This window comes from Daktulosphaira vitifoliae, unplaced genomic scaffold (genome assembly GCF_025091365.1).
Source record: "Daktulosphaira vitifoliae isolate Bord-2020 unplaced genomic scaffold, ASM2509136v1 Scaffold_1, whole genome shotgun sequence".
NCBI classification, from domain to species: Eukaryota; Metazoa; Arthropoda; class Insecta; order Hemiptera; family Phylloxeridae; genus Daktulosphaira; species Daktulosphaira vitifoliae.
In genome coordinates this window covers 29,673,240-29,687,828 of record NW_026099572.1, presented here as the reverse complement: position 1 = coordinate 29,687,828, position 14,589 = coordinate 29,673,240, and the positions used below count along the sequence as shown (strand labels likewise).

The following is a 14,589-nucleotide window of genomic DNA, read 5'->3' as shown; positions in this document are numbered from 1 at the left end:
TGCGATTTAGCATGCCAAATGTCTAAACCAATCATTTAGGATTTTTTTAAACTTTAGGGCTTGAATTTTTCACTGCAAAGTTAAGTAAAAAAAATTTTATGCGGAGGTAAGTTAGAAATAAATTATGATTTCAATTCAAATCGTCAAAATGACAATACAATTTATACATGTTAAGATCATCTTAAACAGTTATAATTACCATAAAAATATTATAAATTACACATATTAAGTGAAGACTATTTATCGTGAGAGTAAAAAGAAAATGTGACAATAGAACGTTAATAGATATTAGTTGAATAACAATCACTATCACGTTATTGATAATGATATCATCGCTTTTAAGTCAATAAAAAAAAATTGATTTATACATCTTAATCTCTACAAATTATAAATGAGTTAAGAATTCAGCGCAAACACACTATTTAAAAATAAGGGAAAGTTGTAATGATATCATAACATTACTGTTAATATACATATATTAACAGTAAATATATATAGTATGTACATGTATATTAATTTATTTAGTAAAAATAACACTAAAAAAAGTAAACACAACGTAATGTATAAGTAGAATAAAAAAAAAAAGATGTAAAAATTTAGTTTTATGAATGGTTTGAGACTCGCCGAAGTTGGGACTTAGAAGTATTCTGATATCTTATAGTGATTAATATCACTATAATAAAAAACGCTTCGATACGAATCTGTAAAACTTCATAATCTCTACATATATAACCAATCAATTTCTATGATTTAAAATTGCACTTAAATATTAAATAAATGTTATATTATTTGCTTATATGAAAATAGTTATTTTTTTAAATTTAAATTAATTTCTTTTAAAATGTGATCTTTTGACGTATTATTGAAAGATATGGGTCTAGTGAGAGCGGAGAAAAAGTGGCAATAGGCACAAAACAAAAAAAATATGTCATAGTAAAATTCTCAGCTTTGCATCGAAGATAAAAGAGTATATAATTGATTAATTTTGGATTTTTTTTTTTATTAAATTAATTAATATTGCGTTGTTTTTAATAAAAATAAACACTTAATGATTTTCATACCTGAAAATAAGGAAATACGAATCTTTCCAAAATCTATAGATCTATTATCGACCGAATTTTATAAAAATTCAGTGTTTTTTTCTCAAAGTTAATTGTTTAATCCAATCGATGATAAAATTCTGTTTTACTCGTTATAATTATCTGAGATTTAAATTATGTTTATAATAAATTATTTACAAAAACATTTCTACTAATGTAATAACTGGTATAGTGTAGATGTCACTAGTAATTATACATATAGAATAGTTTGATTGTTATTTGATAAAAAACAATATATTCGGTATGCAATCCAAATGAATAAGTTATAACAAAAAAAAAAAAAAAATGAATCATCAAAGTCCTGTATGATGTTACCGGTATCAGGGAGCAATGAAGTTGGACGAAACGGAATTTAAAATGACCAGTGCACCCGGACACCGTGTAATACGTTATGCAATTGTGCGCACATTGGATACAAAGAACCCGGACACGCGGGATTTCCTGCTGGTGCGCGTGTCCTTCGTCCTTCGTAGATTCTATTACATATTACGGCTACACGCACTACCATTGGACTGTGGAGAGCGAGAAAAAAAACCGTCGTACGTTTTGTAGTGTTACGTGATGCGGTAGACGTTTACCCGACACGCACCCACGCTCTCCCCACGGCCCTGAATCATCGCGGTGAGCCATAGCCGAACCGGAGAAGTTCCCTTTCAAGGTGACTTGGACAGTAGAAAGTTTCCACGGTGACAGGTGTGTGCGCGTCTGGTGGGGACCGGCGAATCCCGGTGGACGGGCGCAGCGTGGCTAGCGCGCTGACTGCCAGGTGGGAGGGCGGTAGAACGGAAGCGGGCCTAAAGAGAAAGTCGGTCGTTGCCGGCTAGACTTCTATCACCGTCCGATTGACACTGGGTCAGTATTATACTTGTGTCTTCTGCGCGAACATCGGCCAGTGAACGATCAAACACACAAACGCGAACATTTTAACGTTTTTTTTTTTTAACGTTCGCGGTGCTTATAGTGTCGTAATTTTTTCTAAACTAGTGTCGTACAAGGATTTTACATGATCGTCAATTTGGGTGAGTAAAAAATGTATTAATTTTTATAAGGCAATTTTTATTTTATCATTTTTACTTTTCTTTTAAAAATTTGAATCTAAAAAACTACAAATATCGCAAATGAAATTTTTTCTTTTATAAATCAATTTTATTATAAGTAAAACCAAATCGACATACAACAAAGTCGATATAAATGACAAATTAGTATTGAAATTACATTAGTACAGTTTTTAAATTATTCTTCTCGAGCGGTTTTTCGCAATGAAATCATAAAACGTTAAAAACGTTGTAGCGATTACGTTAAAGTAATCCGATAAAAAATAAATCCAGTCGTGTTAGTCGTTTGCATTCATAGGTCGGTTACTGTTATGTACTTGACAAATGTTTTTGAAAGTAAAAATAATCCATCAATGGCTCGTACATAAAAAGAGTTCACTTGCACTTACGCGAGTGTATTCGAGATAACCGCCAAGTACCCCTAATTTATATGCACCCTCTTGGTCACGGCTCGTGTGTCTGTTGTAATCCGGTTTGTAAATTATACTTTCTTCGGAACAATAGGTTCTATGGAGAAAGGATAAACGTACGGCAGTCGTCCAAGGTCGAGTACTTGGAAAACGTATTTAAATATATGTTTATTATACGGTTTGAAAAAGAGACACGACGGGTATGATGTGTCTTTTTTACTAATTCTACGCTACGTCAGTTATGTATTACACATAATAATTTCTATGTGTACCAATTATGAACAAAAAATAGTCCAATAACAATTAATTTTTGATTATTTGTAATCTTATGTCGCTATTATCTTCAAAAACAAACTTGCTTTCCGAGTCGTTCAACCGTTTAGCCGCAGAAAGTAACCTTGACGCGATCATTCTTTTTGCTTGTCACGATGTCTCATGATTTACGGTTCGTAACAGATCAAAACCAATTGATTTAGTTATCAAGTGTCATATAAATTTGACCATTAAAAATTTTTCAAATTTGAAGTCGTAGATAATAATCCAGGGAAATCGGTCATCAGATTAAATACTCTTTAGTAAAAATAGAAATTTCTTACAGTATACTGTGTAATTTTTTTCGTTAAAAATCATTTTTATCGAAATTATTGCTAGCTAATACAACGACGACCACTCGTAATCTTCTTATATCTCACTAACTTTAATAGCAAGAGACAATTATACTAACGTTGATTGTTTGCCACTAATACTATTTCCGAGCGCAAATATCGTTTCTCTTTACAGTTTAATAAGAATGGCATTCAGCGAAAGTAATATTATTATAAATATTGCAGCAAGACTTCTATGGACAATTTCTCATCATTATTTAATATGTACCTCTTCATTCACTACACAGTGTATGGGGGTTAACGCATATGAGTTTTATTCATTTAGTGATTTTAATTTTCAAAAAATTATGCATATTGTTCAATTGTGATGTCTAAACACTAAAACCAGATGTTCAATTAGCATTACGGACGATTTTTACTTTGGCAAATTTCAACCTGATTTTATATGAACAATCCTAAAGAAGTTCTAATGATTTTATTGAGTTTATTGATACGGTTGTAGAGATAGAGGCGCAAAGATGTGGTGATCGACTATCGTGTGTATGCTTGCCAGTGGGTCACGGCCGAATCTGCTAGCGGCGAATAGACTCGCGAGAAGATATTAGGGAACAACGTCCGCAAACCAGTTTTCTCATCCGACAAGTTTCCTCCTATGTACGAACATCGTGAAAGAATTAGGTTAATGAAAGTCCAATCCTAGTCACCGCCAACCGTTTGGCGTCTAGCAAAACATACAACAAACAAGAGTCGCAAAGGTGTGAAATTTGGCATACATTTTTACACATACTCGACTAATTGGCTGACACTGAGATGTGTTGTTTGTAGGCAATGTGATAGGAAAAACTTTTGTTTTCTTAATTTTCAATAATAATTGTTTTAGTGTATTATTTTACGGTATCATGGACTGCACCGTTAATTATTTATTTAGAAAATGATTAAAATAAAAAAATAATTGCTTAAATTTCTTGTAATACAAGAAAACTTTGGAAACGCTAATTGCTACGATTTCCAACAATTTTCCTGCTTAACGATTTGATACGAATTGCGCATCATGAAAAATAATTTTAGATTAACGTTTAACATTCTTCACAACATTTCATATATATTTTATTATTATCTTTATAAAAGACACTCATCTCACGACATGCAAGTAGCAATCTGAAATTCTGGAGACTTGAAAGGTAGACTAGAACTATTGTTACAGTACTCAATCACTATTACGGTACCCCAAATATTTACTTTCGCTCTTCATCATAGCCCATTCAAGGTCGCAAATATCATGCAATTGATTTTCGATCGCTATTATAATATACCCTATCCTCACGCCGTCAATACGGTTATCAACGTTGCTAAATTGGTCCGTTGAAAACGCAATCATGTACAAGTTTTTTAATGAAAACGGTCGAGAAAAAAATTGACAATCCATCGCGGTAGTCAAAGTAAATAACATGACGTACGGCGTATTCGCACACACTCGTACACAAACACAGCTATTCACAAAACGTCTGAACTTTCTCTGCGTCCAATCTTGACACACATATCGCGTGTGTTATATGCTCTTAGAGTAATAAAAATATTCGTTGTTGTAAAAATGGTACGTCGGACATCAACAACACTTTCTATAATATTAATGTATTATTTTGACTGTTTGCAACAATAGCCCGAAACAAAAATGAAAAAAAAAACGTTTCTTTGCCAAAGTACGTCTTGAACTTGTATCACGGTCGTATGCAGCCCTGGGCAATCACAGTGCGTTTCATTCCGGTACATTCCAAAGAAAAGGAAGTATTTGGATTTACGTTGAAATTTGTTTAGAATCGGAACTATAAATGTGGGTTCTGAATGATTCTGCTATTACATGTGGATTTTGAAAATATAAGTATGTCGTTCAAAAATGAGTAGGCATACGTAGGACGTTATGACGTTTTTTAAGGAGAGTTTGATTTATCATAAGAAATTGTCATATTGCGGTTTATAATATAATTACTAATTCCCGCCAACTCTTTTTTAAATATAGGTTTTAAAACTATTTGCGGTGACTCACTTAATAAGTTTGAATCTGAACATTTTATGAGTTAATAATAACAATACTTTGTTATCATAACATTAAGAAAAAAACAGTTTAACCATTACAAGCATGAATAGCTAAATTTGCTGTTCAAACCGCTATTGCGGTAAATCAATTTTGTATTGATCATGTTGTATATCTATTGTAAAAAAAAAAATCTGTAAGTACTACTTAAATCGTCAGGCCTATTAATACCATTTTATAAAGAAAGCGAATGTGATTTACATACAAGAGGCTATTGTCGTTTTTTGATTGACTTTCGTTGTCACTATTGTCATTAAACGAATTCACAACAGTCACCACATATTACACGTGAAATCTTATATTAACAAACAAGCACACAGCAGACCATCATTTTAATCGAGTATTTTTTCTCCAGAAATGTTGACAAGTCAATTAAGAGCATTATTTTTGTTATCTGGTTTTTCCACTGCTATTCGAAAATTGAGACTATACAGCCGTTATTGCTTACGATCTGACCACAAACAGACACAATAGTATCATATCAGGTTTAGTTAAGTATGTAATGTAGAAGAAATTCAACCCAGCCGTTTAGATATCATTTTCTTGAATTTCACCTACCTAGTCGATGCACGCAAGGGTAAATTGAAACCTGTAGAAACAACACGTTAAGCCACTTTAATATTATAAAACTATTTATTTTTTAATGAATTTGAAATGTTGGTGAAGAAAAACCACCATCAAGAATTCATCTGCCGGATAGAGTTATTCCGACGACGTCGGTTGAACAGTAATAAATAATAATTATTTTACCGCATACGGTGCAATGTTTACTCAACGAAACGAAAACATTACTTTGGCTGCGGTTGTGGACGTCCTTCCATTGTCCTGGGCCGCCGGTGCTCATTGTGCATAATCTACGCGTTGTGTGTATCGTTATTATTGTAATTATCATCGCTAAATTAGTTTTGAAAAGAAAAATAACGAAAGAGAAAGCGAATGTTTTTTAATTCCGAGCACATACGTCCTCAGTTACGAAATCGAGTATACCCCCTGCTACCATCCCCCGAGGTTTTCTCCCAGAACATTTATAATACGTTGAAATCGCGCGATTACCAATTGATCATTCGAATTTCCTGTCATGTACACAAGAGAGCAACAATAATAATCGCATTAACAATTGGAAAGTGAATTAGCGGAACATGTCCATACAGATTATAACCAAAAAAAAATTCATCCTTCCATTTTTACGATTACCAGTCAACTCTATAATGTGGGTGTTATAGTAAAAGACCGTTTGACATATCATTTCGAGTATCTAGATTGACTTTCAGCGTACTGGTGACTTTCCGTCATTTAAATGTAAGCAGCAGCTCGTATAAAACACGTGTTAAATGTTGTGGACTGTAACACGTTGAAGAATTATGGTTTCGTTAGTCCGATGGATTAAACCAATTAGCATACTTCATTTTGAGATTTTTTGAATTTCTGTTAAATTAATGCAAAGTATTTTATAATTCTAAACTATTTTGTTACGATACATATCATGTGTAATCGGTTATTAACGAAGTGTTTGATTTCACACCTGTCCTGCATGTCATTGCATCAATCACGTCCATACGATTAGAAAGTAAATCCAGAAGTGCTCATATTTTCGCAGCGTCGGCCACCGGATTTATCTGTGTTCGACTTGCTGAATACCTTATACATGAATGTCTGCGAGTCCGTTCACACTCTCGAGAAAGCGCTATTTGGTGTATGGCCACGTGAGATCATTGGAGGCCAATGTCGATGCTAAAGAGCAACAGACTCAAACCACTAAACGACCGAATCGTGATGACTGATTGGTAGCCGGGTGGTCAAAAATGTGCCGGGTGGCTAACGGTAAACTTATACCCGTGATTAGGGCACATAAACTAAATGTTAAGTAAATATATCTACTACCTTGGTCAAGACTGTACTGTTTTAACTCTAATATATAATAGCTCCATTACAATCCTGTTTTAAAGACATTAATAAAAACGCTACTTAACCGACCGAATGTTAGAAGAATTGTACGGAATATTTTATTTTACACCGTCTAATTTACTCCTCATGAACTGGTGTTGATAACTACACATTATACTAATGGAATGTTTTTACTGTGGTTATTATGTGCTGTATTGTGTGGTATTCATCAGTATTATGTTTTCCATGGAAGCATTGGTAATCTGACAGAAGAGAGCATAGATACTATATTTAAAAACGTTTATAAATCATTTATAATTATATTTAATAGCAGATATAAGCAGGTGTCCAGTAAATGATGTACACGTATGTTTTTAACTGTATGTGAGAACTAGTTTCGATGAATCTAACGCTAAGGTGGGAAAACAATAAGTAAGATGCAATAAGATGTTTTTAGTGAAATAATTATCATTAGTAAATAAATGTTGAGAATATTTTAAACTACTTTTGAACAACTGAATGCTTATCATTTTTATATAGTATACGTTGAAATCGAGTGTAATTTTGTATCATACATTTAATTTTGTTGTGTTTGTGTATTAGATCTTCTAATTATATATATTTGAGAATACTGTAATTAAATCAGAGAAAATTTTAATCAGTAGAGTTTAACTCATTAAAGATTTTGAACTACTTTTTGCTAACGACTGTGATAGTTTCAGTAAAAACAATTATTTGAACACGAAGCCCATTGTTTTCGTTTAAAACGTTTGAGGCGGACAATGGATTAAGTTCATGAAGCTAATTATTCTTCATATATATTGCAAACTTTTTCTCGTTTGGTTGACAACCTCATTCAGTAGATTGTAATCTGTTTGTTATTATTGTGAGAGGTTCTATGAGTCAGAGTAAGAGTTTATTGCAATCTAAACGTCCAAACTAAACATACCAAACGTGTAGTTTCTTATGATTGAAAATGATTTATTGTTATTTGATCAATACAGCTCAAAGTAATTTGACGTGATACGACAAATTCGGAGTCATAATAATTACAATGTCTAAAGGCAAGTCTTCTTGTGAGGGATATAAATATGTGTATGCTCGAATCCGACCTTGGAGGGGTGCGGCAGTATAAATATTTACATCCTACTGGCCTACTTAAAAGCTCGCGTGGTTCATTGATCTTGATCTTGGAGAACGGGTACTTTTTTACATAGACGTATTATTGAAAGTAATTTGATATATATATATATATATTATAGATGTGATTAAAACCGGTTCTATAGTTCTTTCGTTTTATTATTTTTGATATTTTCTCCCGCTTTAACTATTGTTTGGACATTAATGGCTTTATTGATGTTTTGCTCACAACATTGACACGCAAGTCTGAATACATATGATATGTGATATTTGGCTATTCGTGTCTGTAAAATTACTATTAATAGGCTCACAGACGTACTTCAACGATGTAGTCGAAAACTAACAAATAGGTGTAACGGAGGGCGGATCAATAGGCCCTCGGGCACCGTTCTGGTCACGATTTCGACTATAATATAGTCGCGTATATTATCGGGCTGTTAAAACAGGAGTTTGTAGCCATAGGCTAATTATATAGTTCGGTAGACTAACATTGTTGTTTGTAACAATGTTACGTTGTTTCATTCTTTAATTTTTTTAGGAAATGACATTAGTAGTTTGTTATGTTGAATTTTTTCGCGGACAATACTGTTTTCTTATTAGTCACATCTAACATTTTAAATGGTCTGTGTAAACAGTCAGCAAAAGAAATTCCACACAATTATTATGCTTTATAGTACGACAAACATTTCCCTTAATTGGCGAGCTCTAACAGAAATATTTGAAAGTGCAATTGCAACGAGTCGCATACGCCGATTCGGTAGCTATGGCTGTAGGTGTACAGTCGAAAGACAGTGAAAGCGGTTTACTTTCCCGGAAAGACTGTAGCGCCTCTAGCGGCTAAATGTTCTAAATACATATAAATATAATAATTTTCTAAACAAGAATGATCGGCTGGTCGGCAACATGTCCAATTCCGATTCCTTTCCGGATTTTGTGACGACCTTCACCCCGAAATCTCTACTGCGAGATCCGGTCACCGAAATAACATCCACATATACATACCTACGTGCATGTCACACTATACAATACAAATTTAATTATGTGTATTTTCTCATGCAAAAAATAATAATATGAAGTTTATGTCATTTACAGATCACTCAGTAGGTACGATGAAGAGATATCTAAGGCATCAAGTATACATTGTGTTCTACGGAGCTTTGTTGTTTTTGCATGTGAGTTTGTACCAATACAATATTTGTTTTCTGATATTTAAATAAGTACAAGCATTTAAAAACAATAATAATAATTCATATTGCGATTCATAAATACAAATTTATTACTTTTAATTTTTATTTTACATCCTCATTTGTAAAATTGCTCATGACAGTGGACTGAAAAGTATTATTTTAATAAAAACGTATATATTTACAAAATAGAGATTAATTAATAATTATTTACATAAAAATTAAATTTATCTAAGATAATTTTAATTATCTATGGAAAAAAACAAACAAATATTTTGTATTGATAAAGAAATATAACTAAGATTTTCATGCTATTATACTTAAGACTGTATTATTAGAAGAATGTGGGGTTACGCTTCGAAATGGGTTGCAAAACATATTGAGTGATTTTTAATGTTATCTGTAATGATTTTTTGTGTTGTTGTGACTTTAAAATATAATAGAGGAAAATATATTTTAAATAATTTTTTTTTCGGAAATTTTGCATTTTTTTTTAAAGGTTCCTTACTTATCTTAATGTTAATTAAATTAATTTATTTAATATGATATTGATTATTCTTAGGTGACATTCAAGTTTTACTTAGTTAAAAATAAATTAACGCAGTTCAAAATGCTTTTTACTTTAGTTTACTAGTTATTTTGTAATGGTTTTAGTTAATAATTAACATACTACATCATGATAAAGAATGATTACTTTATTAAATGTTATTTTTTATGTTACAGAGTACAACTGGTGAAGGTTCTATTGGATCTGAAAACAATAATGCTGCCGCTTTGCCTCTTGAGCATAGATCCGGCGGTGGTTACGACGTAGGTTTACCTTTACCTTCTGGTCCACACGATGAAGCATGGCCATTGCAAGCCACGCCAGATACCGCAAAAATCAAGCATCTCCAAGTTCAATGCGAAAAGACTCACATGAGAGTTCACATCGAATTTGATAGACCATTCTATGGCGTTATTTTCTCTAAAGGTAAATATTGTTTTGTTCTTTTTTCATTAAAACGATTCAGTAATTGTTATTGAAAGCTACCAATGGTCAACATATTTTTAGAAAATTTTTTTTGTATCCATAATTCTAAGATTATGATATTTATATGTTCGATATTTTAAAGCGTCAATTTACCAGGATAAGACCATTTTGTTCATGACGAATGAGTGGCAATTAACATTTAAATTCGGAATTATTGCAAACAGGTGCGTTAAAATGCATACCAGCGGGTATGAGTTATTATAATAATGTTCGTCTAATGTAGTTAAAAACAATACGTGAAAAATTATAGTACAAAACAAACTTATCAACATATTTTCATTTTGCTTTTGTTATTCGACCGACAGTCGCGTCACATGACCCGGTATCATACCTGAGTGGTGCCCCTATATATAGCAGTTGACCCACTAAACGGCCACCGTACGTATGTTTTAATTAATATTTATGAAACTCTCTCACGTGTAGTGCACTATTTTATTTTATGAGATTTTCTAATTGACGGCTACCGCTTTTAAATAATAATTGCAGTGCATAATCTTTACTGGATCGATTCAGACCAACTAACAAAATAATGAGAGATAGTTGCAGTGGAAAAAAAATTGATAAAAACAATTCCAGAGAACTTTTCGCTTTTTCAAAATAAAAAGTTTTCTCTATATTATTTTAGTTGAATAAAAACAGTTGGTTGACTTAAATTGGGCAAAACATCTTACCGGTTTTATTTTTTTAACAGCTCTTAGCTACAACACCTAATCATTATCAGATCAATACATCAATAACCAGTTTAGGGTCATGTGATGGTTTATTCTTAGCTGAAAAAAGCGTATTAATTTATACACATGCTTCTAAATACTGTTTTAAGCGCAATGGCATTCCTCATTCTATTAAGTTGTTATTTGACTTTTAAAAATTACATTCAGATTTATGAATTCCATAAGTTTAACTAAAAAAGTACACCCATAAATTAATTGTGCTCATACAGCACTCTTTTTACTTTAAATGTAAAGGATTAATTAATATTCATCATTTTTATTTTTATTTTTTTTCAGGTTTCTACAGTGATCCTCATTGTGTTCATGTAAAACCTGGAACCGGACACCTAAGCGCTACATTCGAAATTCTTCTTAACAGTTGCGGTATGACATCGTCTGGAGGTAACGGAGCAGTTGCTGGCTATGGGGGTACACCCAGTGGTAGTTATGTAGAAAACACCATTATCATCCAATATGATCCATATGTACAAGAAGTTTGGGATCAAGCTAGAAAACTTCGTTGCACCTGGTACGATTTCTATGAGAAATCTGTTACCTTCCAACCTTTCCAAGTAGATATGTTAAACGCAGTCACAGCTAACTTTTTGGGAGACAACCTGCAGTGTTGGATGCAAATTCAAGTAGGCAAAGGTCCTTGGGCTTCTGAAGTATCCGGAATTGTGAAAATCGGTCAAACTATGACTATGGTGTTAGCCATTAAAGACGAAGAAAACAAATTTGATATGTTGGTCAGAAACTGTGTAGCTCACGACGGAAAACGTACACCCATTCAATTGGTCGACCATAATGGTTGTGTTATCAGACCTAAGATCATGCAAAAGTTCCAAAAAATAAAGAACTTTGGACCATCTGCATCTGTAGTATCGTTCACCTACTTCCAAGCTTTCAAGTTCCCAGACTCTATGAACGTACACTTCCAATGTGTTATCCAAGTATGTCGCCATCACTGCCCTGAACCAAAATGCCCAGGTGATTACGCTTTACCCCCTGCTCCTTCCGACTTAGGCGGTGATTATAACCAAAACTCCGTGCATCCTAATGAATACGGTCCATCCCCTGCTGATTATCCTGCTTATCCTGATCCGAGAAATCCATCAGGACCCGCAGGCGCTTATTCCGAATTGAAACCCGAAGTAGTACTGCCAGCTTCAGCTTCATCAACATCGGCTCCACAAAAGTCTGTACCACAAAACGACGAACTAAACTTACCACCACCACCTTTACCAGGCCACGGATCGTCTTACGCTACAGTTAAGCGACAAGGTACAGTTGGTCCCGATGAAGAACAACACATAAACTTAATTTCTTTAGGAGGTCGACCACGATCCGTTGATATGTCCACTGACAGTAAACAACGTCGCCGCCGTTCTACCAGCAATCCTGAATTAGACGTGAACACTAGCCGCATCATTCAAGTAGTTTCCCCAGGAGATGTCAATTTTGCTCTGAACGTACCTGCCACCAATGGTAGTTCTAATTCCGATACCGTTGTGATGTCTACAAGAGCCGCTTTAGCAGCCGACAATGTATGCATTAGCGTACCTAGTTTCGTTGCTGGATTAGCCATGCTCTTATCAGTATTGGTTGTCGCTTGTTTAGTCGTTACCTTCTTGTTCTTGAGAGTCCGTTCAATGAACAATGCTAAGTTGTGCGCACCAGTGCAAGCTCCATACATACACGGAGCAGCGTTCGAAGCTGCCGAATTTGTCAAAATGGCAAGCTCATAAAGCCCCTATATTTAATATATCCCTGCAAGTCCACAACTTGCCCCAACTTCCTTATGACATTTTATTGTGAACTTAAGTATTTTAACGTGTGTGTCGCTGTTATTAAAATATTTACCACTTCGCCGAATGGCACAAGTTGATATATTTTGTTTTATTAAATATTGAATTCGTTAAACAATGCCATTCAGTCAATTTATAAGGTTTACTTGTTTTAAGTAGATCACACGTTAAAACTGAGTGATTCTAGTTTACTTATTATTTTTCCATCAAAACGATATTTTGTATTTATAATCTAAATTATTATTTATTAATTTTTTTTTTTGTATAATTTTAAGCACAACACTACTGTAGTAAACAGTATTAATAGACGTACGGGCAATGCTCGAATTAAGATTTTTTTTGTTGGTGATTATTTCACGACTGCAATATTAAAAACAATCATATAAGATAACGCCAAAAGTATATTTATTGTGAACTGTTTCATAAAAGTTGATAGTAATAACACTGTAATTGCAGTATCGCTGAAATGCTAATTATTCTTTACAATTTATTATCATCGTGTACATTGTTTTATCATTGTAAATATTATATATTATAAATAACATATTATTAGTCCTATTCTTACAAAAAATTAACTTTTAGAAAAATATGATACAGTTTTAGTACTGCATCTTTAATTATAGTATTTTTTGCATGTACGAGAATTATAAGTCTAAATCAATATACAGAGTAAACTCGTTTACTCGGTGTCATTATTGGCCAAAGATATATAAACCATTGTAATCAAATTGGTCGACTATTATAACCTATTTCGTAATTTTCATTTTTTTACTAAATATCAATATGTATATCGATGTAGACACATGATACGTTTATATTTATCAAATTACGTTATTATTTGGTTTGTTAATGTAATTAAAACCAAAATAAAATACATTTTTTACATAATTATTCATCGACCTTTAAAAATATCTTTGTGCTCAATCCTAAATATTTTAATGTATTATATTTATTAAATTGTATTAAATAAATAATAAATCGTGTAAGTTTACTGAATTATTTACTATTATTTGTCATTATTTAAATAATGAAACCTAAGCTTTTTGAAGTTTTCTTTCAAAATGTAATGTTATGAATATAATGAGTATAATATGAATTGCATAATGAAAAAATAATTGAAATCCATTTTTATTTTATGGTTTGATTCAATAACTTATTAGCAATAGTATTAAGTAATGAATTTTTTTTCATTTTTTTTTACTTTTGTTTAAAAGAATAGGAATTAATAACATAATTTGTTATCCTGAAAATTGTACAGAAATGGACAATTATCGTTTTTCCCTGTACCCTTTATTTGTTGATTTGAAATGATTAATAAAAACGTTATAAATGCTTTAAGTTTCGAGCCCTAGTAGGGATTTTGATTTATACTTATTTAAAATGATAATATTATAACAATTACCAAATTTATACTTGAAGCTTATTATCGTTTCTCTATTATTGTTGTGATTGTAATCTGTTAAATGATCTTCGTAAAAATTTGATGGTTAAGTAGCATAAATAAAGCGCCTGATATTACAAATTAATTATTATTTATTAATAGGATAATGAATCTCTCAAGATTCATT

General features: G+C 32.5%; 2 protein-coding genes across 2 annotated transcripts in view; one reads left to right on the top strand and one right to left on the bottom strand.

The window, feature by feature from the left end:
• The window catches only part of LOC126895201 (GTP-binding protein Rheb homolog), a 146,211-nt gene that overhangs the window by 121,281 nt on the left and 10,341 nt on the right, over window positions 1-14,589 (bottom strand). The gene's annotated exons all lie outside the window — the stretch shown is intronic.
• Window positions 1,947-13,599, top strand: LOC126895171 (cuticlin-4-like). The gene is made up of 4 exons (XM_050666739.1): window positions 1,947-2,119; window positions 9,379-9,458; window positions 10,194-10,443; window positions 11,511-13,599. Exons 1-4 carry the CDS (start codon window positions 2,104-2,106, stop codon window positions 12,959-12,961), a joined length of 1,797 nt encoding a protein of 598 aa, XP_050522696.1. The 5' UTR covers window positions 1,947-2,103; the 3' UTR covers window positions 12,962-13,599.